The sequence below is a fragment of the Ipomoea nil genome, unplaced genomic scaffold, assembly GCF_001879475.1.
Source record: "Ipomoea nil cultivar Tokyo-kokei standard unplaced genomic scaffold, Asagao_1.1 scaffold0188, whole genome shotgun sequence".
Lineage (NCBI taxonomy): Eukaryota > Viridiplantae > Streptophyta > Magnoliopsida > Solanales > Convolvulaceae > Ipomoea > Ipomoea nil.
In genome coordinates this window covers 585,456-613,364 of record NW_017616616.1, presented here as the reverse complement: position 1 = coordinate 613,364, position 27,909 = coordinate 585,456, and the positions used below count along the sequence as shown (strand labels likewise).

The window sequence follows — 27,909 nt, the reverse complement described above, 5'->3', positions numbered from 1 at the left end:
TTGTATGTATTTATTATTTCCACGAGGTTCATTTTAATTATAAAAAAAATCAATTTTATAATTACTACATATTTTGAAGTTTGTAATATTTATAAAATTAATTTTATTATTTTTCTCTTTATGTTTTAAATAATGTCTAACAATTAATATATTCAAATAAATGAATCAGATCATTTTTTAATTTTATGGATTACGGAATCATGCCATGGCTGAAATTGAGGTTAATCTCCATCACAAGCAATCTCACGTGGATATATTCAGTTTCATTATTTTGCCGGCAATTCAAGAGTTATGTAATCAAGAATAGAATGGCAATTTATATTGTGGACCAGGGGTGCACTGTGGACATAATGTATAGAATTTATGTTTATAATACACAGACATATAAACATGATATAATAAAACATATAAACACTTAATATACATAATTTATATTTATAATATACAAAATTCATGTTCATAATGTACAAAATTCATATTCATTATATCATATTTGTATATGTATATAATGAACATAAATTCTGTGAAGTCAAATTATTGTATTGAACCAAGGTCCACGGTATAACGATTGGAATAGAATAGTTTGGGCAGGTGGGGCATGTGATTGAATGTATTCATTCGTCTAATCAAATGTAATCATCGTACCAAGAAAAAAATACAATAAGAAAACAAGATAGTTGGGCTCCTCAATGTAGTTGCTACAGAGATAAAGCTACAATACAAATTTTTGGGAGTTCAAAGAAGATATCAATAAACAGCATGCAAGCTATGCTCTCATTACTGTGTGAACAAAAATTACAACTGCAAAAAAAATCTCAATGGAAACAGCTTAAAGCTACTACTAGTGTTTATGAAAACTGGTCTATTGATGTCCTCCTTGTCCTTGGCCATGTGGCGGCGGCCCTGGAGGGAGTGGTGGTGGCATGCCCGATTGCACTCCAAAATTCGAGGGCATAGATTGCTGCAACAAAAATGAATGAACAATACATAATCATATATATATATGTATATATACTGACTGTAATTGTTAAGATGCAAGAGAATTGTGAATAGGTTCGTTTCCACGCATAAGCCATCACTTGTGTGCAGTGCAGCATAGAAAGATTAAGTTATCCCTTATGCTAAGACCGATGCTTCTTTTGATGGGATAGGGAAAGCAACGTCCCAGTTATGGAATAGGAAAGCAGCTAACCTGAAAGTGATTCATCCCGGGCATGAGTGGCATCTGCCCACCTTGCGGTCTGTTGAAGCCTCCACTGGGCTGAAACATTTGGTTTCCACCTGTGTTTGGAGGGCCTTGCATTGCCTGCATTCCTCCGGGTTGAGCGTTCATACCCATAAAGTGACCTTGAGGCATTGGAGGACCCATCTGGTTCATATTACCTTGCATCCCCTAAAATAAATTAACGAAGAAGCAGATCAAAATAAAACCAAATACCAGTTTGTAATTATTCTATTCAGGAGAATGGGAAAATGAGTACCATTGGACCGGGCATTTGCATTGATGGAACGGGCATAGATCCAGGCATTGAAGATTGGACACCTTGCATATTCATAGGCTGTAACTGGGGAGGTGGGCGAGGTAAATGAGGATGCTGCATCATAGGCATATGAGATGGGGGTTGTAGTGGGAGCAACGGCATAGAGTTCATTTGCTGCTGTGGGACTTGCTGCATATTTTGTTGATAACCTTGCTGCTGATTTGCAGCACGAAGGGATGGATGGGGACCGGGAGGAAGTGGGGGAGCACCCATAGGCATCGATAGAGATAAAGGATTCTTTTGATCTCCTTGTGAGGATGAATCAAGGGATGGAAGAGACAGTGGCATTGCAGCTCCAACGCCAGGAATTGTGCCCTCATTTCGTATCAAACCAGAACCAAACGCTCCAGGCGTTGATGGAGCATCGGGTCCTCCAACATTACCTGGCCTGTAACCTAGAGCAGAGTTTTGATCATTGGTACCTGGAATAAATTCAACAAAATCGCATTAGGCTACTAGTGACCTATATCATTGACAGAATGCTTCTAGTTGAAGAGAGTGAATCAAGAATACTGAATTTCATATTTATAAAACTAAACAATGCAACTCTACATCAACTAAGTGGTAAGACAAAAGCAGATCTACTGAAAAGAACTGAGTGACACTAGAATAATAATTTTATGAGGTCCATAAATGGAAAATCGGTCCACACCTTGCTGATTCAAGCTAAATTTATCACGAGCTAAATCCCCAGGCCTATTTCTGCACCAGAACTTTGTTGCATGATCATTGCTGCCACTGCATCAACAATAACAAGAACTTAGGAATGATGACCAGAAGGTTATAAGCTATTTAAGGATACAAGTAACAATGACAAATTCAGGTGCATTTGCAAAATTAGAGCCAAAACAAGAATGAAGCTAGCAATCCTAGCATACAGATAAATAGAAGAAAGCTAATGATCTCTCCTTGAGAGACAAAAAAAAAAAAAAAAAAAAAAAAAAGAAGAGAGAGAATAGGGAGGAATCAAACAACAAAAACCCTACAGAGACAATAATAATTTTCTGTCAAATTTAATTCGCATTTAGCGAACTAGCAGCAAAATTGAGATAAAGAAAACATGAGGCGATAAATAGTGGAGCCTAAACTCCACAAAAGAAATACCATGCCATGCGAGAAGTAACAATTTCCATCCAGTTAAACAAATAACATCAAGGTAAGATATTATTATGAGTCAAGGAAGAAGTGAAGAACAAAGTTTGCCAACATATCATTTTATACTCTATACCTTCTTACAATAAGTAAATACAGTAAACACATTTGCAAGAATGACACATCCAAACATAATCAAATTACACACATAAAGCATGATGAGTCAAAGCAGGCTTCTCCTTGAACTAATAATAGGACTAGCCCTAACAATGACAAGATTGTGGTTGTAAAATAAAAATTCATACCTGCAAAGAATATACCCTATTGGGTGCCATGCAAGATCACAAACACCACTATCATGTGCATTTGTAATTTCAACTTGAGGAGTTTCATGCCTGTACAACCGAACATGTAAGGCAAGATAATTAACCAAAGGCACTTCCAGAAAAGGCAACATTACTAATAAGGGGGAAAAGCCATAGCCAGCATAATATATATCACGAATATTACAGGATAAACCAAAAGAAAATGAAATACCAAAAGAGAGGGAAACTAAGAAGGCATACCCCACAAGCCAATGAAATATTGAACCGTCATAACTCCCACTAACAAAATACTCTTCATGAAATGGATGCCAAGCCAAAGCTATCATAAACAAACAGTAAGATAAGTAATAAGATATAACAAATCATAACACATTCTAGAATAAGTGCAAGAATATGATGGCCATTGGCCAAATGGCCAGTACAGTATAAACAATGGAAAACGGCACATGAAAATATTATGTGACTCAAAATTCTGAAAAATACTTAGCAAAAGCTCTCAGTGCAGAAGTTAATGAAAACACGTGTGGTAACTGGTAAGTAACAAAGGTATCAAATAGTGGTAGGATGGTACGGGTATGCTAGTTGTGGCGGATGATAGGTAGGTGAAGGTAGACAAATAGCAAATAGTGGTAAGTAAGCAATGATAATAGTGGAGATTGTGGTGGGGGGATTGGGTATACGTTGGTGGGGGTGAGGATACATAAGTAGCGGAGGTGTTGATAGGTGGGGTGAGGGCAAATAGATAGATGATTGGGATAAGTAGGCAATGCAGTAGTAGATGAAAGTAAGTGTTGATAATATCATGATAATACAAGTGGTGGGGTGGATAATTGGTAGTGGGGGGAGGTAGAAATTTGTTAGTGACAGTGACCAAAAGTGAACTAATACGGAGTACATTTTTGTATTTGGAAAACACTAAAAAGTGTTTTAAATCCCCTTTTAGGTTGGAATACATTGTTTGATATCTAATTTGGAAAATAGTAGATTTTGGACACACTTTTTTCCATTTTTCCATAAAATGGAGAATTCTGCAGTTTCTAAACAGGCCCTAGATATTTAAAGTATGTTAATGGCAGTCAGGCAGCAAGAAGATTAATTTTAGCTGTACTTTATATAAAAAGCAGTTATATTCATTTTTAAGGTGACTTTCGATGAACTATATAGCTCACTTCAGTTTTAGAATAGTATAGCCCATAGCTAAATTGTTAGAGTTTGTTTTTCAGTTTTAGCCTCTCTGCACATATTTGGCCCTTCAACTGCTGAATGTTCAGAACTTGCCTTCCCAAATTCGCTAAATCTGCACATTTTCTTCACATTTGGTTTTTTTTTTTTTTTAAATAACAGCATATCTACACTTGTAAACCTATTATTGGATACTTGGATTTGTTGGGAATTGTTGCTGATATTATCTCCTCACCACCTAGATATGTCATATGGCTAAAGCCTCAATATGCTACTTTCATATTAAAATTTTCTCTAGCAATTTCAATATAATTTTCCTGTGAATTAAAATTCGGCCACAAATTATTTTGCTGCACACAATTTGACACCACAAGCAGCCTTCTTAATTCTTACAAGATTCTAAATATTTTTCCTTGTATACTCTTAGACAAGCATTGCCGTTCAAACTAGCAAATAAACTGTACAGTTTCACACAGCTTCCAACAAGTGGATGCAAAGCTGGTAGTGTAACTGCTTTTGAGCAATCTAACAGAAAATGAACTGAGTAATTTCTTACCTGTGACATCTTTTCGATGCCCACGAAATGACTCAAGCTCCTTCATGGCCCTTATATCATAAAGCTAACAGCAAGAGACAAATTATCATAAGAAAACATAAACAACAAATTATTTACTTGTGCTTCACTTAATTAAATAAGTCACAAATGTGATAGGTACTCTTGAGTCTTGATTTTATATTTTTATACTTGCCTAATTTTAAAGCATATATGAGTGGCAGTTATTCAATATATAATCAAAAAAGTGCAGGACACTTCCTACAGTTTATGCCTATAATCCTTCTTCCTTGCTAGACAACTATAAAAAATTTCCAAGAATAGAACCTTACCTTTATAATTTGATCCTTCGAAGCAGTAAGGACCCAGTTACCATTTTGATTCCACTTGACACAAAGAACAGTATTCTTGTGGCCATGACTGCAAACCAAAAAGGATCTCAATATTACTGCGTTGTGAAGTGTGTCCTCTAGGTTTGTCATGAAACTAGCGGAAGGGTCAAAAGAAAAAATAAAAGGAATAGCATCTTTACTGACAATGAGCACAACTCTCTCCCTGACTTGGCATCCCAAAGTTTAACAAGATTGTCTTTTCCACCTGACAGAACAATATATACACAATAAGACGATTGGTCCTAACTACTTAAAATATGAATAGAAAAAGGATAATTCTTTTGTGTTCCAGGAGCATTAATCGCCACATTATCCACTTTCAGAGGGGCCACAAAGGATAGAAAGGTAGATAGTATTGAGATTAAGTTACTGGGGTAAAAAAAAAAAAAAATCATTCACTCCAGGAGCAAGCAAGAAACTTTCTAGAAAAAAGTAAACAAAGAGCAGGAAGAGAAGCACACCTGACACCAGTAAAGACTTTGTAGGATGCCAATCAACACTCTTCACATCCCAACCATGGCCTGCCTGAGTCAAAATGGCACAAAGAAATATTTTCTTAGACTATCATATGCAATTATGCCATAATTGGCAGAAATTAAAAATGTTAATGTCATCCTTAAATCCAGAAAAGATATGTTTCATGGCATCAATGCATCATTAAATCAAATTTAAAAACCAGAGGCACATTACCGGATAATGAGCGCTCTTCTTGGCACCGAGCAAAGTCCCAAACCTTAACAGTAGTATCATCAGAACAAGAACAGAATTTCAAATCTGTCCGGCAGAAGCTAGTCCAGAATCAAGTATTGAGAGAAAAGAGTAAGTAGTGATAATTCAAAAATAGCTTTGCTGTTAAAATAGGATTATTAAAGGGAATAAACAATTCAGACACTGTCAGAGAACTAATTATGCAAATCTACACATAGGCACAAAAATAAAATTATCACAATTTAAATATACAATAGAAAGATAACTTAAATGCAACCCAAATCTCATAGTGTATACCTTAAGTCACGTACTGATTCTTTATGTGCAGTTTTATTAGCCTTTACATTATTCATGTTTGTCTGCCAATATCTGCAACAGTGTACACATGTGAATAAAAAAACTGATTCATTAATTGAATTGAACAAGTGAAATCCATTTAGATGTGGTCTTAATAAGGTTTTACTTTATAGCACCCCCATCATCACCAGTTACCATCCAGTTGTCATTGTAGCTCCATACCATTGATCTGACTGCCTGATCATGAGCCTGTAAGTTAAAAGTTGAAATTTCCATAAGTGCCATTCACCAGTTGTTTCAATAAGATAACGATGTACACAATTTCAAATTTCATACCTGAAGTATCATTTCAAAGTTAAAAGACTGTCCATTCCAGAGAGTAAATTCACCACTTTGAGATCCAGTAATAAGACGCCTCCCAGTAGGTGTCCACTTCAAACAATTAAAATGGCAAGGATGCAATAATTGAATACTTAACCATTGTAACAAAGAGCATTGGATTTGATTGAAAATATGCTACCAGAATGTGTTTAAAATAAAATAGGACTTGTAGCAAACGTCTTCAAAGTAATAATTAACATCAACCTGAACTCAGCAATTGATCTCCAGTCTTCTGTTTTCATGTCATGTATGTGTTAAATGGTTGACAAGATTGGACAAACAATTACCCCGATCTCATGTTTGGTTCATTTTAGAAACATTCGGGTGAGGGGATTATTTATCCGTCTTTAAAATATGAAATTAACCAAGGAGTTGTAGATCATTTTGAAGCAAACAAGTTCAATGGTTTAGTATGGTGTAAGGAATAGGTTCGCAGTACACCAAAAAAATTAGACAAGAAAGAAATAGCATATCAAACCACAATGTTTTAATCAAATGTGGCAGTCTAAAAAAAATTCCTTCAAAAACATTAAAAAGAAAATCAACCAACAAAGTATTGTAGCAATACCATTTCATAGGGAAAAAGAAACTAAAGTCATTTTTTAGAATATCCAATATACTTGTACTCTATGAGAATTTCACATCTGAAGTATATTCATAACAGGATCCACCAAGAAGTGGGAAACGAACTATAGTGAACAAAAATTATTTACAAAAATAAGCAGGCAGCAGCTAACACATTTAGACACGAGTTAAGATGTCTACTAAGTGAATAATAAGATGGGGCAAGGCCATAGAATACCATGTATTGACAATTACATTGCACAAGCATTTTTAAGTGGTACTCCTAAATTCATTTTTTTATTTTTTAAAAAAAAAAAAAAACAAAGAATTGGCACAAAAATGGAGAGATTAGGAAGAATATGTAAAAAACAAAAACAAAATAAAACAAAAAAAAACAAAGAGTTCACAACTAACTTACCACAACACGATTAATTGAACAACGGTTTTTGTTGAGTGATGTATGAACAAACTTTGCAGCAAAACTGGTGGACGGGTTATCTACATAGGCACCTGTTGGTAGCATCTGGATATGTTACCAATAACAAAAAAAATACCATTAACAAACAGCTAGACACAGAAGAATATCTGCTCTGACTTGAAAAAGGATCAGCTTGGAACCAATATGAAAATTTACCTCCATGAAAAACCTGAGAGAATATAAGACAGAAAAGTAAATATAATTCAATGAGTAAACTCACGTCAACTGCTGCTGCTGGGGTAGGTTGCAATACAGTTCTGTCCCTTGAATCCCGTTGCCACATGCGAATCTACATGCCAAAATCAATGTCATTTATTAAGATCGTGGGTAACAAATAATATATGAAATAGAAAGTATCATATATTATCAAAATACACATCTAATTGGAAGAAGCACAGTGACCCAGGCATAACCTAGCAATATGAGATGAACAGAGATATTGGTCCTTGTATCTCTTACATTTTTCTCTATTGGTAGTGAAAGGTACTTGTTTACTTTCATCTATATCAGTCCTTTGCCACATTCATATTAAACGAGTCCTCTAATAAAATGCTAAATCAGAATAACAACAATGCAATGTAAAAATAGATAAAGCATACAACTATACAAGGTTCTTAAAACCCCTAACAATTGGCTTACTGGTAACAATTTGAACATCAATCTGGAGGCTTTGAAATCACAAAGTACATATGAAATATGAATGCAGTGAATGCTGCGCATGAGATAACATTCAACAATCATTACCTGCATATATCGTACAACTGTACTAGTATAGTCAACAGCTCTTCTTTGTCCCATTTTCCTTATTCTCTTTGCGGCATAACTGTCAGCATGAGCTGCACCTGCAGGGGTACAAAGAAAAGCAATATGGCCATATCTTAGATTCTCCTGATGAATTTGTCCTAACCCAATCTCTCACATTCACTTTTTCCTAAAGGCCAATGCTTCATATGAAGTTTAAGCAAAGCACCCAATATAGAGCTTATCTCATTGGGAGGGAATAATTAGTGTGAACATGGAGATTTAAAATGAACTGAAGGAAAATTAGGAATTCTTTCTTTATTAGAAGTTAGAAGAAAATAGATTAAATCACGAAAAAAAGATAATTCTCATTCCTAGGTTTCCTTTTCAGTGTAAATGCTTTCAAATAGAGTCACCAGTAACAGAATTTTTGTACTAAAGATTATATAGGAATTAAAACAAAGGATTTACCCCATATGCAAAGTCCAACAAGAGAACACCGTGCAATAGGGCATCACATTAGGATTTCCTTCAAATGTGATTTCTTTCAGATGCATCAACAAATATCAATAACTAACTGAATTTCAGTGGAGACAAAGACTGGAGGCAAAAGGTTTTACCATCGTAAGCGTGATGAGGAGGAGGAGGTCCAGGGGGCATGGAGGGGTGGTGATATTCGGGAGGGGGAGGGCCATTTGCGTTGAGAGTAGTGGAGGAAGCCGAGGGCTGACGCATCATTTGAGGCGGACCGGGCGGAGGTTGTGGACCCCTTGGGAAGTCTCCGAACGGATATGGCTGCTGGTGCTGGTGTTGGTGTTGGTGATTAGGCGGCGGCGGCTGCGGGTGGTGCTGCTGTTGTTGGTGGTAGTGGTGTTGCTGTTGCTGCTGCTGTTGTTGTTGTTGCTGTTGGTGATGGTGGTGGTGCTGCGATGGATCGCCGGCGGGCATCATCTTTGTCGACGACGAGAATAACCCACTGCCCTAGCCCTAAGACTCAGATAAATTAAAAATCCGGAAACGAAAATGAGTGACAGAATTAGGTGGAAATTAGCGGGAAACTTTTTAATTTGGGGATTTTGGGGTTAGGGTTTAAGAACGGGAAATGAATCAATGATAGTTTGGATTCCATGAAGAGAGAGCAATTCACCTTATCACTGTTCAACCAAACAAAAAACAAAAATCAAACAAATCAAGAAAATCAGCTATTGTAAAATGAATAATGTTATTTTCTCACCCTGAAAAAGAAAAGATAGAAATGGATAAAACATAATTTTTATAATAAAATATTATGAATTTAATTATTGTCAACACACTCTCAACCTACTGAAACACAAAGAACCAATATCGCCACGCCTCCATTACATTGTAGTATCTGTTCATATACTTTCTCAACCTACTGAAACACAAAGAACCAATAACGCCTCCACTGAGGTTTGAACTCATAATCTTCCAAATGGAAGTCCAACCCGGATACCATTAGACCACATAGTCCTGGTTATTTCTCATATATAATTTGTGAGTTATTACAAAGATATTGGTATAATTTATCTAGTCCTCACACGTAAGAATGTGAAATCAAGAGAAAAATATAACATCATTCTTGTAAAATGATTGAATTTTATAAATGGATAGTATATGTTAGATGAATTTCTCATAACATGATTGAGTTCGAAGGACAATATATTATTTTTGAAAAATGATATCCATAACATATCAATTTAGATGATATGTTAGACTTATTTCTATAACCTAATATCTTCTTACCTTTATTTCAAATGCATCAAAATACAAAGTAGATACTAAATAATATGTTATATATGTTATTACTCATATGAACAATTGAAACATGTGTTATATTTCAACTAAAAGTTTAAGATGTTAATGTGTCAATACGTCTCCTCACGTGTGCGGGTCATTTACTTTTGACGGACTCGATGGACTCTAAGTAACAAGCAACATGTAGATCATAATTTTTTTATCATGTAGTCATAGGGTTGGCTCTAATACTAAATTGATGTGTCATATCTCCACTGATAATTTGAATGCACATTTATGTTTATATATTATATCGTATATATATACTCGATACGAGATATATCTAATCTTTAGGAGATAGTTGGTAGACAAAAATCTTATCATGACATTTTTCTTAATTTTTTCATATTTTATCCCTCAAATGGATACATGAACAACATCATCATCATCATCTAAACCACTTGCACAGACATTGATCAGTTCATATTGTAACTTAATTCTCAATTGAAAATAAATTTCAGAACTATTACTTTCTATTGAAATTTGAAAGTATTACAACTGTAATTGTGTGTCGAAAAATTGGGGTGGGTAGTGTTGTGTGGCCCATACATACAATTGTTGTCAACCATATATGTCTGCCAGTTTTCAAGCAGATCAGATTCGATGTTCGATTCAGTTCTGAATCATGGCTAAATTGTCTGGGATCAATTCTTGGATCCGCCAGGTGTTCGATTCAATTCCCCACCCATTTACGGCGCCGGAAGCTCTCGCTTCCATGAATCTCAGCCGCCGGGGTCAATCGCGTCCATCAAATTCAGCTCCGTCCAACGTTTTCCGACGAAATCAAATCAAACGATCCCACAAACCGCCGCCGTCGATTCGGGGGAAAACGCCGCCTTCCCTTTGCACCCGTTCAACAGATGCGGTTTGAGGCGGTTAACGTCGGACTGGCGGACCGGTTTAAGGAAGAACTCTTCTGCGCCTTCCGCCAAACACCTGGTGATCCTGGACGGAACATCCTCGGACGACATGATCACGACCGGAATATCCTTGAACGCGGCGCAGCCTTTGATCTCCCTCAGCAGATCGTACCCCGTCATCCCCGGCATGCTGTAATCCGTGATGATGAGATTCACTTCCACCTCGCTCAACAGCCCCAGCGCCTTGCTCCCGGAATCCACCACCGTCACTTTCACGTTTTCCGATGATGTTTTCAGCAGCCGCTCGATGAGCTTCCGGTCCACCACGCTGTCGTCCACGGCAAGAACGTGGAAGAACTCCGAACCATCATCCAAGGTTGCCATTTCTGATCTTCTCCTGGGATTGATGAAAAAAAGGTTGGAATTTGAATTGGGTTATACAAGAATAAGAAGAATATGAGTTTTTTGGTTTGGTTGATTTGAAGAATTGAAGGTGTTGGGGGATATATATGAGGGGGTTCAAGATTCAAGAAGATATGGGGAAGATATGGTGGTAGCATGACAGTTTGGAAAATTAAAGGCAAATGCAAAGAGGATCAGACCAAACATGTATTCAAATCTTGAAGATCTTCATGTTTGGACACTTTGATTTGGACAGCAACCAATGACCCTTCTGCTGTTTTTAATTCTACCATGAATTTTTTATTCATCATGGTGGACCTTTCCTTTTTTTTCCAATATTATATTCGGTGGATTACTATTATCCACCACTCGATTTTTGAATGGCAATAAAAATTCATAATCACTAACAAAGGTGTATATTTAGTAATCTCTGTTTTGTGGTCTTGGCAAGCAAATGACTGCACGGAGGTAAATCAACCCAGGTTGATTTTTTTACAGTGTTGACTCGGTTTTAACATTCTTAGAAAAATTAACCAATCAAGTAACAAATGACTGATAACTGAATTGCCCGCTTTGCATATATGAAAAGTGGTAACATGTATAATTAAGGAACAAAATGTGTGATAACTTCTAATAATTTATGGACAAAACGTATCACTTTTTCTTATTAGTATATATCATTTTGTATCGTAACTGATACTATCCGTATCACAAAAAAGTAGTATGTTGTCAAAATCTAATAAAAATTTAATTTTTATTTTTTGCATAGTATTTGGGTAATATATTGCCACGTAATATTATGAGGGGAATGCACACCAAAAAAATGAGAATATTATGTGGGAAATGTAAGATGATCGTAACAAAAAAGAAAAATATATGGTTATTTATGGTCTTAAAGAATCCAAATTTTAATTAATTTGCAAATTATTATTGCATTATTGTATTTATAAGAAAAAGAAAAATTTCTTTATCACGTTCTTTCATAATTGTCAAATCTTTAAAAAATAGAACTTTTTTTTCAAACGATGTTCAGATAATATTTTGGTGATTGTATTAAACCACTCACTTGGGTTGTGGAGCAATCGCATATGTTTGCACCAACAGAATCAAATATTAGTTGGGATTTTAAATTATTGTGTTCAATAAAATACAACAACTTGACCCTTTGATTATGACAAGGGCTGCCTGCCCTTAATAAGGGCAAGGGCTGGCCCTTCACTTGTCGGCTGCTTTGTTTATTGTTTAATCCTCCAGATCACGAGCCTCTGGATTTTGACTTAAAAATTTTATCATTAAGAAAATTATAAAAAAATCAAGATTTGCCCACAGTTTTTCAATTTTGTTAGTTGTTTTCCTCGTATTGACCGCCTATCACACAAAAATAAATTGGATGCTTATATAAGAGATTCCTTTTTTTTTTTTTTTTGATAATGTATATAAGAGATTCCTAATTAATGTATTTGTAATAAAATATCTTGATTACGGTTGACAATCCAAAGGAATTAAAATCGACTTAGGGAAAAATTGATTTGTTATAAAAAGTCAGTCTAAAGTCTAATTTCTATTTTAAAAGACTTGAATGCGCTTGTTTATAGATATTATTTCGTTCAAAATTTTTTGAATAAATTGTTAAATAATACATGTGCACAAATTGTAGTATCAATTAATAAGGGAATACGTTGTCCTGATTAATAATTGTGATATTAATTAGCATTAATATCATTAGTATTAAAATAAATATTTACAATTTGCAGTGGTCATGCCCTCAAGATTATATATTGTTACAAAGTCTCTTCTCAAAACTTTTATTTTTTGAATTATAAGAAGAGAAATATCCACATTCAAAAAAAATAAAAAATAAAAAAAATAAGAAGAGAAATATCCATAAGCTAAAACCCATTATCTTCTGGAAAAGTACCAAGGCAAATGACACCTAATTCATCTTTTGTGGGGATTTTTAAAAATTTGGCTTATCAACTAATTTTACCTTATTTGATCACCAGTAAATGTTTGACTTGATTAAACAATCAATATGAGTGTTTGATTAATTAACTTTTTGTAACAATTTATTGTTTTAAAATGTTAAAATTCAAAAAGCTGTTCAAAGTAGTTTTTTCAATCAATTCTTTTTTGCAGTAATCAACTATCAGCTAACAACTAATTTACTGAATACTTTTCTATAATCAATTAATGTTATCAACTAGTCAAACATTCCAGTAACCATTATTAATTTATTTTTATTACTTTATACTAATATAACACACGTTGATTTGTCTAAAAGGTTACAAAATTTGTCCATTTCCTTCTTCTAATAAAAATCAAGATGTTACAAGAGTACACCAAACATTTTCCTTTCAAAATTGAACTTTCTTTTTTGGAGGGGAAAGAACACTCTTTTACTTGGTTCAAGATCAATAAATTATACATTTATAAGTTGGTACAACACTTTCTTTCTAGAGAAATAATTGTCAAACAATATAGGTCAACAGTACAAGTTTAGCAGAACAGTTGACCGGCTTGGAGATAAAGAAATTGTAACGTGGTCATCTTCGGTGGCAGCTGAACATCAACAACAGCATTCAACAGTGGTGTACCAACCTACAGTGCACCAAGACAGAGTATTAGGGAAAACAGAAATAGCAAAAATGGGTGGTTGTTAAAGAGATGAAATTTAGTTTAATGAATAAAGTCTTGAAATTGGGTTTTAAAATTGAAGTAGATAATCATTGTCCCACAATTCACAACTGCTCACCCTCCCCCAGTGTCTCTATGGCAATTGAAAAGCCATGCACAAGCAAAAAAAAAAATGATATACTTGAATGTAGGGTAAGACAGGAGCACATTCTAGAGAGCATATACATAATGAATAATGATCAAAACGACCAAAACGATAACATATCACATGTATGTTGAGCATAAGTCCCCACGACCAAATGCACACAGTCACACACTGTAAGACAAGCACGGCCCATTGAAACCTTCGAGGCTGAGGCACATCACGGGGAGATGAAACATCTTCCGATGTGTCAAGAACTGAGATTCTATCCAACGTGGATGTATATCTAAATACTCACTTCAGTTATGATTGCCAATACAAGATTTGGCACCCAATGAGTAATGGAAGCAGGTGTTCTGGAGCCTTTGCTAATTAATGGCTAATGCCAAGAATATCGGGTGGGATTCAGGTAAAATGGTTTCTCCAAAGATGTGCTCTAAGCTTAATACAGATGGAACTGTGTGACGGTCAAAAGGTAGGTTTTGATTACAGTGGTTAAGCCGTTAAGGTAATAGGATTCTGATAGGATGTGCTATAAACTTGATACAGATTAACCCATTAGATGCCAACAGGCTGAAGGTAATTTTGCGGCAAGCTTTATGCTAAACATCAAATCATGAGCAGTTTCAAAACAGACATCTGGGGTTTGAGAGAGGGAGTTCTTGCTAAAAGACAAGGCCTCACTCATGTTGAAAATGAAGTGGTTTCACCTATGGCTCTGTTACGTGCTCACAAAACCTTTGAAGCAAAGGGCTCCAGGGGAACTAATCACCGCTGACTGCCAAGCCATCACGCAGACTGGGTTAAAGGAATTTGCTTCACCAATTGCAAAGGGAATCAGTGTGCTTAACTTATTTTGCAAACATGAATCGAGTAGCACCTAATGGGACCTTAATCTTTGCGGATCCACCAGAAAGTTCAAGACAATTTTCAAATAGCAACAAAAGGGGCAAATCCTTTATAAGGATGTAGCCCTAGTATGGCTTCTGTTTCATCTAACAAATAAAAATGGAGTAAAAAGTAAAAGGAAAATTGGGGCATCAGATTCATACTCAAACTTTTAGGCAACACTAAATACTCAGCTATCAGGATAGGAGAGAGAAAATGAGTCAAAATCCTAACAGTGAAACCTAAAGTACCACAAGGATGACAATTTGTCAAGACAGCAAGCAGTTCTATATATCATACAGCGCAGGACATCTTCACACACTGGGAAATTTGGGCAGCAAATCTTTCAACTGTCTCTCAATAATTGTAAACCAAAATTTCCCTTATAAGTAATTTCATGACAAACAAGCATTATCACTATAATATTCAATTATCTTACCCCTTGCAAAATTGTCAACTTTTCCACCAAAAAGCTAATTACAATTTACAAAAAGACTCTGCAGACTACATTGTGTAAATAACATCAATAAATATATCACTCAACAATTCATTCACATTCTCACATTGATATCTGTACTATTTTTCACATCTGTTACCTGGCTATACTAAGTGTAGAAGAGAAAGTGCAACTGATTTCTTATCTAGTTCCTTAATACAGAGTAATTGATTGCATAGAATCTTCAACTATTTTATCTTACTACTTTTTCAAGATCATTGAAGAAAGGCATTATAGTGTGGTTTTTTATTGTAAGGACACACCCTTAATATTTGAACCAACAATATTTAAGGCATATAACCAATATGCATATTGCATGAACCAAAAACCTCTGCCCAAGCTCATTGGTAATTCAGCTTTAGTATTTGATATGCCCTAATTGCCATACAATATTATGTTATCAACTTTTGTGCTTTCCATACACAACACCAAAAGCCACTGAAAAGAATATGAGAAAACCCTACCATCCCAAACCACCATCACAACACACACAAGAAATGCAAATTTCTCCAGTGAATCCCCACTTTTAAAGAAAATATGCAACAAACTAGATCTAGCATGATAACCCTCTTTGCTACCGTGGTTTTTTTTTTAAAGCCTTCTCTGATAGCCTTTATATTAAGTAGTTAAACAGTTCTGTTTTATGCATATGCTCAATCTTATTGGTAATGATCATGTCTTTAAAATCCTCCTAATATGAAATACTTATCAGTATAGTAAAAGAGATATTAATGGTGCCATGGTGGGATCTACAACTTGGAAACATAAGAACTTCATAATTCAACATGCTCTGAAATTTGTATTTTCTCATGAAACATGGTGCAGACAACATATTATAATCACAACATAAACGAGACAAGGAAGGATCCATAAATCTTCAACTAGCTATATAACAGCAATACAGTATAAAAAGAATATAATTTCAAACTTTGAAAGCTATGACAGGTCAATGAAGCAAGCACAAAACTCACAGATACCTTCAATTTCAGTGGCATCCCCAACCAGTCAATGCCAAGCAACAATTGAATGGATTACTCAATAGCCAATGTAACTAGGATCTCCTGTATATTCTGCAATTTGCTCAAGTCTCACATTGAGTAACTCATGCGTATCAGCATGTCGCACAACACCAGTCTCCTTCTCTGTATCCCTCTCTACAAGGCTTCCATACACGCCCTTATGCCTGCCATACAAAACAAGTACAGGACCACCACGCCTTGGGAGTGCCGTCTCAAGCTGATTCTGATTCACACCTTGAATCAATTCCCGGCTCTCGTCTATTGATATATCACAAGTTGATGGCCCTACCACATCCACCACTTCTCCTTTCTTCAAATATAATTTTCCTCCTTTCAACGCCTTACTTATAACCCTAACTCTTATATGACTGGTTAGCCAAGAAATGTGTTCAACTCCCTTTGCATTTGACTCATCTCTACTATGTTTGCTGTCCTTTCTCCTGTCCCTTGATCTATCCTCCCTAATTTCCCTATCCCTCATTACTTCATCTCTACTTTCTCTACGATGTCTAACACTAGATGAATCTTTATTGCTGTCTTTAATCTTCAACTCCTTCAACTTCCTCATACACTTCTCCTCTTCTACAGAACCCAACTCTGCAACATCAGATGCTTGGACAATTACCTCCCTGTCATCACTGGAAAGCCTAATGATCATATTCCCACCGCTCTTTACCTCCACAACATTTCCTTTCATTCCCATTTCCCTACCTCCAACTATCCTTATGTTCTTGCCCACATACAATCCTTTCCCTTCCTTTTCCCCTATTTCCTCCTTTCCATTCATTTTCTTTTCTCTCTTTTCTCCACCATCAACCTTATGCACTTTAGTATCCTTTGGAAATTCAGCAGTAAATCCAATCCCTTCCTTCGCAGACCATCTTTTATACTCTCTCACTTTCACATCCTCTTTTGCGTTGCGGCCTATGCCTCTGCCTTCACTCCAACCATAACCCTTGAGCAGAGCAGCTCCAAAGCCCTCCACGGGCATATCAGTAAACTCATCCATACCGTTATCATCCGGCAGTCTCATCAGATCCTCTTTCAGCTTATGCAACATGGGGTCAACATTAGGGTTAGGGTTTTCTGACTTATCGGTGTTCGCATCGTCGGCAGTTTTCCCGGTTGACTGGCGGATATTGAGACCGTAGGACACGGAATCGGACGACGGCTCGACAGACGAGCCGGTATCGACCTCGAATTGCAGCGGCTGATCGTCGGACGACCGGATTGGAGGGAGGTCGATATTCTTCATCCGTTTGCGAGGCTCCCATTCGTTGGCCTTGGGAGGGATTACGTAATTGGCGACAGAGTCGGCTGCTGCCGGAGCTTTAGAAGCATCGAACTCGGTCACGTACTCTTTGACGGCGGACGCCGATGCTTTCGGGTCATTGGCGGCGAACGTCTGAGATGGTTTCTTTAGGTTTGAAGAGGGCTTTGAGGAGAGGGAAAATGAGAGTTTCATCGTCAACGATTACAGAGACGTCGGACCGGCGAGCCCAGGAACACCTTTCTTCTTCTTCCTTCTTTCTTCTTCTGTTCTTTTAGAAATTAGCACGGAGTCCCTTCAAAAAAAAAAAAAAAAAAAAAAAAAGGTTAGAAATTAGCACGGAGTATATTAGGAAAAAAAAAATTTACATTTTTTAAGGCGGGTGGCTAAAGTTCGAAAAAAAATAAAAAATTTTCCATTAGTTATCGCTATGTTCACAAAATGAAACTTGGAATAATAAAAAGAGAAATGTTTCTCATTCTTACACAAATTGTATTTTTTTAAATGTGTCTATTTTAATATGGTTAATTTGTTCTTTTTAATAAACAATAAAAAAATAAAAAATAAAAAATAAAAAATATATTTCTTTGCACCAATTATTATATAATGTGATGAAATTCACACACAAAATCCAACACAACTAAAAAAAAAACAAAAAAAAAAAACATAAAACATATACTACATTATAAATAATATTCTATAGAATACAATTCTCCTGAAAGCATTAATTCATAAAAATGAAGTCAAAATTAAGACTCGTTCTAGTCCCATTGTTTGCCTTCATGCCATTTTTTCAAAATTTTATCTTAAAAAATAAAACAAAAAATAAAAGCCAAAAGGAGTGGGAAAACAAAAAATAAAAGCCAAAAGGAGTGGGACCAATTATTATTGTGTGAACTATGATACACACAATTCTGTGGACTATATTATCAAATAATGTATGTTCACTACACAAATAATATACTTTTAATATATTAAAAATGTACATTGTATTTAGAAAAAATACATTATTTTTTATCAATCACAAAATGGGAAAACTCTGGGGAGGAACAAAATAGTAAAAAAAAAAATACATTATTTGAGTACAAAAAATATATTATATTGTATAATGTATATTCAAAACATAAATAATATACTTTTAGTACATTAAAAATGTACTTTTTCTTATGATCCACATAATAATTTGCCGAAGGGAGGGCAATCGTTATGCTGTGGAACCGTGTCCACCTTGCAAGGTGGACACGATTCTATGTTCATAATTATAAAGTTATAATTCATAATTTTTGAACTTCATATTCATAATTATTAAACTCTATATTCACAATTACATAGCTCTATGTTCATAATTACTGAACTATATGTTCATAATTATAAAGTTATATATTCATAATTTTTGAACTTCATATTCACAATTATTGAATCTCTATATTCATAATTACAGAACTATATGTTCATAACTCTATGTTCATAATTATAGAACTATATGTTCATAATTTTTGAACTATATATTCATAATTATGAATAATTTTGGAACCGCATCCACCTTGCAAGGTAGACATGGTTCCATCGTAAATTATGCCCTAGAAACGTGTTCACCATGAATGGTGAACAAGAGCCCAAACGGCGGCGTTTTTACGGGAAAAAAAAAATAGTTAATGTGTTATTAACGGCGTTTTGCATTTTATGTTCAGATTATGAATTTACATTTATTAAATTATTAATTTTCTGTTATGAGATTATGAATTTACAGTATATAATTATGAATTTTATGTAAATTCATAATCTCATAACAGAAAAAAAAAGAAAAAAATCCATGTATTCCATGGCATAACGATTGTGGTTCCACAGCATAATATGCCGAGGGGAGGGAGAATAGTTTTAAAGGCCTGAGGTATCATATTGGTTGGGCCAATGAGAGATGTTAGGCTGAAAATATGGCCCGAAATGCATAGAGATTATTAGCTATTCTCAGTTTGTATGGAAATATGGGAATGAGTAGGACTCGTGTCCACGATGCATTGTGGACACGAGTCCAAAACGACGTCGTTTCAATGGAAAACGCGGCCTTTCTGTTAAAAAAAAAAAATTTGATTTTGTCTCGCCGTTAAAGGTGTTATTCGTTTGTGGCATTATGAATGTACAATTATGCAATTATGAATGTACAATTATGGAATTATGAATGGAAGTTATGGAATTATGAACACAGAGCTCTGACATTATGAACTTACAATTATGAACATATAGTGATAAAATTATGAACATAGAGCTCTAAAATTGTGAACATAGAGTTTCGAAAATTATGAATTTACAGTTATTGAATTATGAATGTACAATTATGGAATTATGAATGTACAGTTATGCAATTATGAACACAGAGCTCTGACATTATGAACTTACAATTATGAACATATACTCTTATAACAAAGTGGTCTGAAATTTTTATTTTTATTTTTAAAAGGTGGAAGAGAACGGTGCCACTAACGGCACCGTTACCGTGTCCATCATGTATGCTGGACACGGATCCATAGCATAACGATTGGAGATAGTATACTTGTCCTAAAGGACTAAGAGGGCTTATTGGCATGTGTCTTTTATCTTGTTTCATAATCCTCTTAATACTCAATTTAATTTTTTAGTATAATGTTTTTTTTAAAAGATACTATAGTGTTTTTTAATCAGTTCTAAATATTGTTTTTGTTCTTAGATTTTTTGACTTTGATAGTTTTACTCAATTAAATCTTTTGTTAAGATAGCTTGATAATTTCACATCTATTATTACTCATCAATTCAGTCTTCAATTATGTAATTTTATCCAAGCTAGTATTTGACTGTAATGATTTTACACAATTTAATTATCGACTATAGTGATTTTTATCGATTTAGTGTTTGATTCTAATAGCCAATTACTCAATTGAGTAAAATCATCAAAGTCGATGATCTAATTAAGCAAAAAAAAAAAAAAAAAAAAGTCATTTATAACTAAATTGAGAAAAATCATTATAATCAATGACTAAATTGAGTATTAACTTTTTGTATTCTAAGAAGTTATAACTCATGATCTATGGTACTGACTCTTTGTAGTTCACTAGGTTGAGAAAGTAACTATGAACATATACTACATTGTAACAAAGTCAATAGTACTCAAAAAAAAAAAAGAGTCAAATAAAAAAGAATGTAATTTTATTTAAAAGACTGTCTGTAAATTAAAAAAAAATACATATTTTTTTAAAAAACAACTCATTATTCAAAAAATATTTCGATGTTCAGCTAAAAGTCATAAAAATTATACGGAGTAGACTTTAAAAAAAATTAAGCATAAATCTATTACAAAGTTATTCTTAATAAAATATTAATTTCATTAAAATAATGACAATAATAATTGTATTGAATAAAATTTATAATAATTTATTTTCACTATAGACACTTTGTAAAACTTGCTCTAAATAGTTTTAATTAGTAAAAATACTAAAACCATTTTATTATTATTACTTCAATAAATATTGGTTATTATTTGTTAAAGACTATAAACATTGTGTCATTGTACTCATATTATGATTTTATTTATATTAAAAATAACGTTATAAATTAAAATATATATTATTATTCATTAGCTCTTCAGATTTATATATATATATATATATATATATATATGTAACTTATTATAATAATAAAAGTAAATACACAAATTAATAAATATAATAACTCAAAATTAAAGAAAATACTAAAAATAATAAAAATGTAAATAAAAAAGGTGAATCGTGAGTCCATCTGGATCAATATTTTTTATAGTTTGCTCCAACCTAGGCTAACTTGAATCTGAGTCGTGCTAATCGGTTCAATTCAAATAGTAACAAGATATATGTAACAAATTTAATACTTAAATTGATAAATATAATAACCCTAAGCTACAAAATAATAATAAAACAATTTTTAAAAAAAATTCGATTGTCAATCGAGCTGGGCTAATTTTTGCTATTTGACTTGGTCTGTTCCAACTCGAAGTTGAATCTGGTAAATCCAGTTCAGTCCAAATAGTTGTTAAGTAATTGGGAGTTTGCCCGAACATGTTCGTTTGGCACCACTTTAGAGAAGAAAAGAAAGAGAGTCAAGTTTGAGAGATAAATTAAAAAAAGTGTCTTTTGAGTAATTAAATGTCTCATAAGGCATTTTTTGACAAATTGTGTTATGTTTTCATTCATTAAAGTGAGCATTTTTTTTCATTGATTTAATTTTCCTTTGACAGTTAAACATTGAAAATTTTCATTTTTGAGTTTCCAAATATATCATAATGAATATATATATATATATATATATATATATATATATATATATATAATATCCATAATAACAAAATGATTAAATTTGACGAATATTAAAAACATAAAATAAATTTAATTAAAAATAAGATGAAATTGACTGTTCAATAATTATAAGGAGGTGTTTGGTTAGATGGAAAATATTTTCTATATAATTCTTTTCAGTAATTTCTTTTTCACTAATTAAACAATGGAATTCATTTTTTTGACATTTATTTTTGGTCCTAGATTTATAGGTGGAAGTCCAATTTTAGTTATTTTTTATTAAAACATTCATATTTAGTCCTAGTATTATTGTGTCATGACCATTTTTGGTATTCTATCAACAAAATAGTTTTAAATCTATTAAATACAAAGCCATTTTGGTCTTCAATTACGAATTTAACAAAAAAAAACATAAAAATATAATAGGATCAACTCACTTTGTATAAAAATGATCGAAATGTCTTTGTATTTAACGATATTTCAACGATTTTGTTGATAGATGACCAAAAATTGTCATGTCACAATAATACTAAGACCAAATGTATATGTTCTCATAAAGAAAGACTAAAAGTGTACTGCCCCCTATAAATCTAGAACAAAAAATGAACTTAACTATTTATTTTTCATGAAATTTCAATTCCATTTATCTTCAAATATTTTCTAGGGAACTAAACAGTCTGTAAATATATATGTGGTTCCATTGATTTAAACGATAGTGGAAATTATCCTAACTTGACAGTAACACCATATAGACAATAGGCTTCAACGTTTTTAAACCAAAAAACTAGGATCTTGTTGCTTGAACGTCTCGTCAATTGATTATAAAACATTATAAAAATTAACAAGACTATGATGGGAAAAAGGTTGTTCAGTACAAACCGCACCACCTCAATTATATTCAAATAAGGAATTTTTAGATTCCAATACGATTATATATATATATGTATATATGTATATATTTGAGCCAGCTTTGGTGCATGCAACGTAACAATCATCTATATTTGTCTTTGCGACTTCTACATAATAAGTGGAATATTCATTGTTTCATAATGTCGAAATTGAAACTAATTAGTTTTAAGAAATTCTAGATATTAATTAATTGCACATAGATTTAGACGCAAAGATCATCGTCGATAATATTTGTTTGATGGAGTGGGATCAAATGAGAAATATCATTTCGAACAAGATACGTATCAAATAGTGCTAACTTAATTATGATGAATTGAAAGACTAAGAGTAGGTATATTTTTGCTTTTCAAAAATGTTTATTTAAAAAAAAAAAACTTTAATTCACGATTAATAAATGCTTAATGAAAAAATGCCTTCAAATTATCTGAAGATGGAAACATCATATCATAAATGAGCAATACATAAGTATTGATCTCTCTCTCTCTCTCTCTCTCTCTCTCTCTCTCACACACACACACACACACACACACACACACACACACACACACACACACACACACACACACACACACACACATATATATATATATATATATATATATATATATATATTGAAAAGTTGAAGTGAGAATGAGCTCACAGGTAAAAAGTGATAATTGATATGATTCATCAATTTTGGATAATAATTAGTAGTTGAGGATTGCTGGAAAAAATAAAGATAAAAAATGTGAAGTCATTTTTACACAAGTTTGCAATAATTATAAAATTGATCACTTTTCAATCCAAAAATACAAAATAAAAATTGATCTATTAAAAAAATCAAAATCTTCAACCATTGATGGACGGCTATGATCTCTACAGTTTTTAGCTTTTACATGAGAAGAGTTATTCTCATTTGAACCTACCTTTATATATTCTTGTATGTTTCCCCATATTTTGTATCGTATATTTTACGAATATGAATGTCATCAATGATTGAGCTGTTAATAAATTTTGGTGATACGCTAGGCTACTGATTATGGTGATACGCTAGGTGGCCGGCCAACGCCTAACGGTAAGGTGCCAATAAATCGGTGTCTAGACGGGCTTTTTACAACACTACTAGCGGACGACTACTTTTGACTCAACAGTCATATGTTTCTTTGTAACATGAAATTAAATGTGAAATATAATATAAAACCATGGATGCTAACACAATGCCATAGATTCTGGCACTACAATAATCTAATAATTCTGTCTATAACGTCAAACTCCAATATGATACATCAATTTAGATAACAAGTTTCGAAAGTAATCACAACTATTTGTTCATATATACTTTTCTCAACTTACTGAAACTCAACAAAATAAATATCACCTCCACTAAAGCTCAAACTCATCATGACCTCCTATCTGAAAAAGTCACTTACATGCCGCTTGATCACAAAGCCTTCTGCATAATCACAATTGTATACTACTTCTTATATATAACAATCATTTTTATACATTTATACAAAAATATTTTTTTGGGGGGTGGGGGGATGGACTGGGTAATTGAGCACTACAAATATGATGGTGTTAAATCAGGGACGAATCTCGAAGGAGAATCCCACAATATGGCAATGCCCCAAACATGGTTTCACTTTACACTTATCTTGCCGGTCTATTACTATACCTATGGAGTATGTACAGTGTACTTCCTAGTCAAAGCTGTGGACCCATTGTCGCATTTCGAAGAAATCAAGAAAAAAATTTGGAGGGAATATTTGTTGGTTTTATACATGCACCAGGATTGAGTTGTTATGTCGTACCAACAATCCTATATATATATATATATATTTCACTATGTACGAACTATAATCAAAGATATGATACATAATCTAAGTTGAGATGTTTGTAGTCAATGAAATATAATATTGGATGATCTTGTGGTGTCTCTTTTACGATTTGAAAAATGTTCTTTACATGATATATTTTGATATGACTTTATAATGTTAACATGTAAATTAACATCGCCAAAGGTCTTGTGGTTGAACGGTATAACTGTGGCACCTTGAATGAGAGGTTTCAGATTCAAATTTCAGTGTGGGGGGTGTTGACTCTGTGCACATTTTAGCATGAAATATGTGGTTAAATGAATACACAATTGTCTATGTACGTACTTTTCTTCCTCTTTCACTCAGGCTGATTTCCACTCAAAAAATAATATTTATTCTACATACTTTTCATCATCTTTCACTCAATGGCCATGACTGCCTATGTATGTGTACCTACAGTATACATAATAAATAATTTCAGTTTGGATTAGCCTAAAAAGGGCAGTGATTTTTTCCGTTTTGGTTTTCACCTTAAATCTTCGTGTCCTGTTTCTTTAGTAGTTCCTTGCAAATACCTTATCACCTTATATCATTCATTTTTATCTATGCAGAAATCTATTTTCTCTATCAATGTGTAACTATTTGTTGGGGGTTATGATGCATGAATTCAACCTTGGTGGAATCTATTGTTGGGAAAAATGATAAAAATGACATTGTAAGTGGCTATTTTGTGGTATAAATATATGTGGAATTAACTTTCAATTTTGAGTCTGGTCAAAGTGGATTCGGGTTCTTCATAGTGAGACGAAGAGATCGATATATTACACACTCAAAGCGGATATCGGGTGAATGAGAAATTGATTTTCAAAGTATACTGAATTATATTGAGTTGGCCAGAAAATGAAGATGGAAAGGCATATAAATAGCCTTTGTCCCACATTGAAAAATAAGGAAATTTGCACCACTATATATACAAGATCAGAGCCTATTAGAATGAGGTTGAATCGTATAAAATAAAAGACTCTATCTCCCGCGACAAACAAAAATGTTTATTTCCTATATATCTGGGATGTCCAGTCTACAAGAGGAAGCAGGAAGCGACAAAAATGTCTTACACGCATGCATTACATTTTGATTGCCTATCTCATATACCGCATATAGTGATGTCAATACAACAAAGTGTAGCAGGTGTAATTAATGTGAATCGTGCCCTCATACAATTGTAACCGTAGCAGGTGTAACTAATTTGGATCGTGCTCTCAACCAGACACTGCATATAGTGATGTCAATACAACAAAGTGTAGCAGGTGTAATTAATGTGAATCGTGCCCTCATACAATTGTAACCGTAGCAGGTGTAACTAATTTGGATCGTGCTCTCAACCATACGCAATGTTTATTTCCTATATCTGGGATGTCTAGTCTACAAGAGGAAGTGACAAACAAAAATGTTTATTTCCTATATCTGGGATGTCCAGTCTACAAGAGGAAGCGACAAAAATTTCTTACACAAAACACGCATGCATTACATTTTGATTGCCTATCACATACTCCGCATATGGTGATGTCAATACAACAAAGTGTAGCATGTGTGATTAATGTGAATCGTGCCCTCATACAATTATAACCGTAGCAGGTGTAACTAATTTGGATCGTGCTCTCATACAACTGTAACCAGACGCTTGCAACATCCTTTTTTAAAAAAAAAAAAAAAAAAACAGGATAGGGTGGCAAGCGTCTGGATGAGAGAACGATCCAAATTAGCTACACCTGATACACTTTGTTGTATTGACATCATGATTGGCTTTAATTATACCACGAGCATTTCATGTGTATACATCTTCAATTTTATCAATATTTAAATAGTCCAATGTTACACTTGTATTACAAAAACCGAACTAATAAATTTCATTAAAATCTCTAATCGAGTAAGTGCTGGGTTTTATGTACCAAAAAAATGTCGTAGTAGCACTGCTTTTTATATTGGCTGATTTGGGAAAAAGGAAGGGAATCTTGTGTCGTGTGAATACACTACCTTAAAAGCAAATTGCTGGTATAACCGGGTGCTTTCGACTGGTTGCACACAAACTTTCTACGAGATACCGACATAGGTATTCGCAGTCACAATAGAACCCGACTTAGAGCTCAGACAGAAGGCTCAGAGAGAATAGAAGAATGAATTGTAGTGTGTTTATAGCTCAGGAGGAGCAAGGTATTTATAGCTATATAAATATCTGCTCCTCCTCTCTCATCCATTCAATTTCCACGAAAAGAGGGGAGAGATGTGGTGGAGAGGGCCACAATTGTAGGAGTTAAACTTGACTCCACAACTTATTGTGGATGGAAAGAATCTTCACTTATTTGAATGTTATTCCCAACATCCCCCACACATTCAAACAAGTGTGAAGGAAGTAAATGTCTGAGCGGAAGTGAGCGCTTACCTTAATGTCAGTGGTTTAGACCTTGAACTGACATGTAGTGACTTGAGTAACTTTCTCCTTAGTAGTGAATTGAATCTTGAACTAGCCAAGGAGAGGAAGTTTTGAACTCATGTGAACACATCAGCACCCATTATGCATGTTTTTTGGAAGTCAAACTCTTTGACTTGAGGTCTACCTCTATGTAGACACTAGCTTAGAACATCTCATGTTTAGTTGCTTTACGAAAGCTTGGTTTACTTTGTTGATTTTAAGCCCATTTCCTTCGATGTATCGATGACGGCCTTTCTATTTAGTCCTTTAGTGAGAGGACTTGCAATATTCCTCTCGGACCTCACATACTCCAACGTGAGTACCCCAGTCGTAATCAATTGTCTTACAGACTCATGCCTGACTCTTATGTGCCTTCTTTTCCCATTGTAAACACTATTCTTTGCTACGCATATAGCAGTTTGAGAATCACAGTGTATGGACACAGATGGTGTAGCACACCCTCACAACGGCACGTCTGTCAGTAGGTTTCTTAGCCACTCGGCCTCTTATCCAACTAAATCAAGTGCTACGAACTCAGCTTCCATAGTTGATCTCGCTATACACGATTGTTTTGTGGATTTCCACGATACTGCCGCTCCACCCATAGTGAATACATATCCACTGGTGGAGCTTACATCACTACTGTCATTTA

General features: G+C 34.1%; 3 protein-coding genes across 8 annotated transcripts; all 3 read right to left on the bottom strand.

Annotated features, from left to right (window-relative positions):
• Positions 1-623: 623 nt before the first annotated feature.
• LOC109180417 (flowering time control protein FY) lies at positions 624-9,455 on the bottom strand. 3 transcript variants are annotated; one of them, XR_002054073.1, is made up of 19 exons: positions 8,876-9,396; positions 8,259-8,356; positions 7,735-7,803; positions 7,455-7,559; positions 6,428-6,523; positions 6,258-6,340; positions 6,092-6,163; positions 5,777-5,874; positions 5,548-5,607; positions 5,231-5,291; positions 5,027-5,114; positions 4,698-4,761; positions 3,200-3,278; positions 2,939-3,028; positions 2,194-2,279; positions 1,482-1,963; positions 1,193-1,393; positions 790-961; positions 624-749 (listed from the first exon to the last, which is right to left on the bottom strand). XR_002054073.1 is itself a non-coding variant. In XM_019329979.1 (19 exons), exons 2-19 carry the CDS (start codon positions 9,204-9,206, stop codon positions 863-865), a joined length of 2,262 nt encoding a protein of 753 aa, XP_019185524.1. In that variant the 5' UTR covers positions 9,207-9,242; positions 9,403-9,455; the 3' UTR covers positions 624-862. The 3 variants fall into 3 exon arrangements, 2 of the variants coding, with proteins under 2 accessions (XP_019185524.1, XP_019185533.1); XM_019329979.1 differs by adding an exon at positions 9,403-9,455 and having other exon boundaries at positions 624-961; positions 8,876-9,242; XM_019329988.1 differs by lacking the exon at positions 8,876-9,396 and adding an exon at positions 8,727-8,828 and having other exon boundaries at positions 624-961.
• A 1,003-nt stretch (positions 9,456-10,458) lies between these two features.
• LOC109180410 (two-component response regulator ORR9-like) lies at positions 10,459-11,621 on the bottom strand. Its single transcript, XM_019329964.1, has one exon. The coding sequence runs from the start codon at positions 11,312-11,314 to the stop codon at positions 10,859-10,861; it is 456 nt and encodes a 151-aa protein (XP_019185509.1). The 5' UTR covers positions 11,315-11,621; the 3' UTR covers positions 10,459-10,858.
• A 1,983-nt stretch (positions 11,622-13,604) lies between these two features.
• On the bottom strand, positions 13,605-18,070 carry LOC109180391 (protein MOS2). 4 transcript variants are annotated; one of them, XM_019329923.1, is made up of 2 exons: positions 16,470-18,070; positions 13,605-13,930 (listed from the first exon to the last, which is right to left on the bottom strand). In XM_019329923.1, the coding sequence occupies exon 1, from the start codon at positions 17,974-17,976 to the stop codon at positions 16,528-16,530; it is 1,449 nt and encodes a 482-aa protein (XP_019185468.1). In that variant the 5' UTR covers positions 17,977-18,070; the 3' UTR covers positions 13,605-13,930; positions 16,470-16,527. The 4 variants fall into 4 exon arrangements, with proteins under 4 accessions (XP_019185468.1, XP_019185487.1, XP_019185478.1 ...); XM_019329942.1 differs by lacking the exon at positions 13,605-13,930 and adding an exon at positions 14,390-14,886; XM_019329933.1 differs by lacking the exon at positions 13,605-13,930 and adding an exon at positions 14,975-15,103.
• Between the last annotated feature and the right edge of the window lie 9,839 nt (positions 18,071-27,909).

What these genes read in the sequence shown, in the direction of transcription:
- LOC109180417 (XM_019329979.1), bottom strand. Translation starts at nt 9,206, where the DNA reads ATGATGCCCGCCGGCGATCCATCGCAGCACCACCACCATCACCAACAG. An exon ending in AGAAGAGCGCTCATTATCCG is followed by an intron (nt 5,608 to 5,776) that starts GTAATGTGCCTC and finishes TGACTCAGGCAG; the next exon opens with GCCATGGTTGGGATGTGAAG. An exon ending in CGAAGGATCAAATTATAAAG is followed by an intron (nt 4,762 to 5,026) that starts GTAAGGTTCTAT and finishes TCTTGCTGTTAG; the next exon opens with CTTTATGATATAAGGGCCAT.
- LOC109180391 (XM_019329923.1), bottom strand. Translation starts at nt 17,976, where the DNA reads ATGAAACTCTCATTTTCCCTCTCCTCAAAGCCCTCTTCAAACCTAAAG.
- LOC109180410 (XM_019329964.1), bottom strand. Translation starts at nt 11,314, where the DNA reads ATGGCAACCTTGGATGATGGTTCGGAGTTCTTCCACGTTCTTGCCGTG.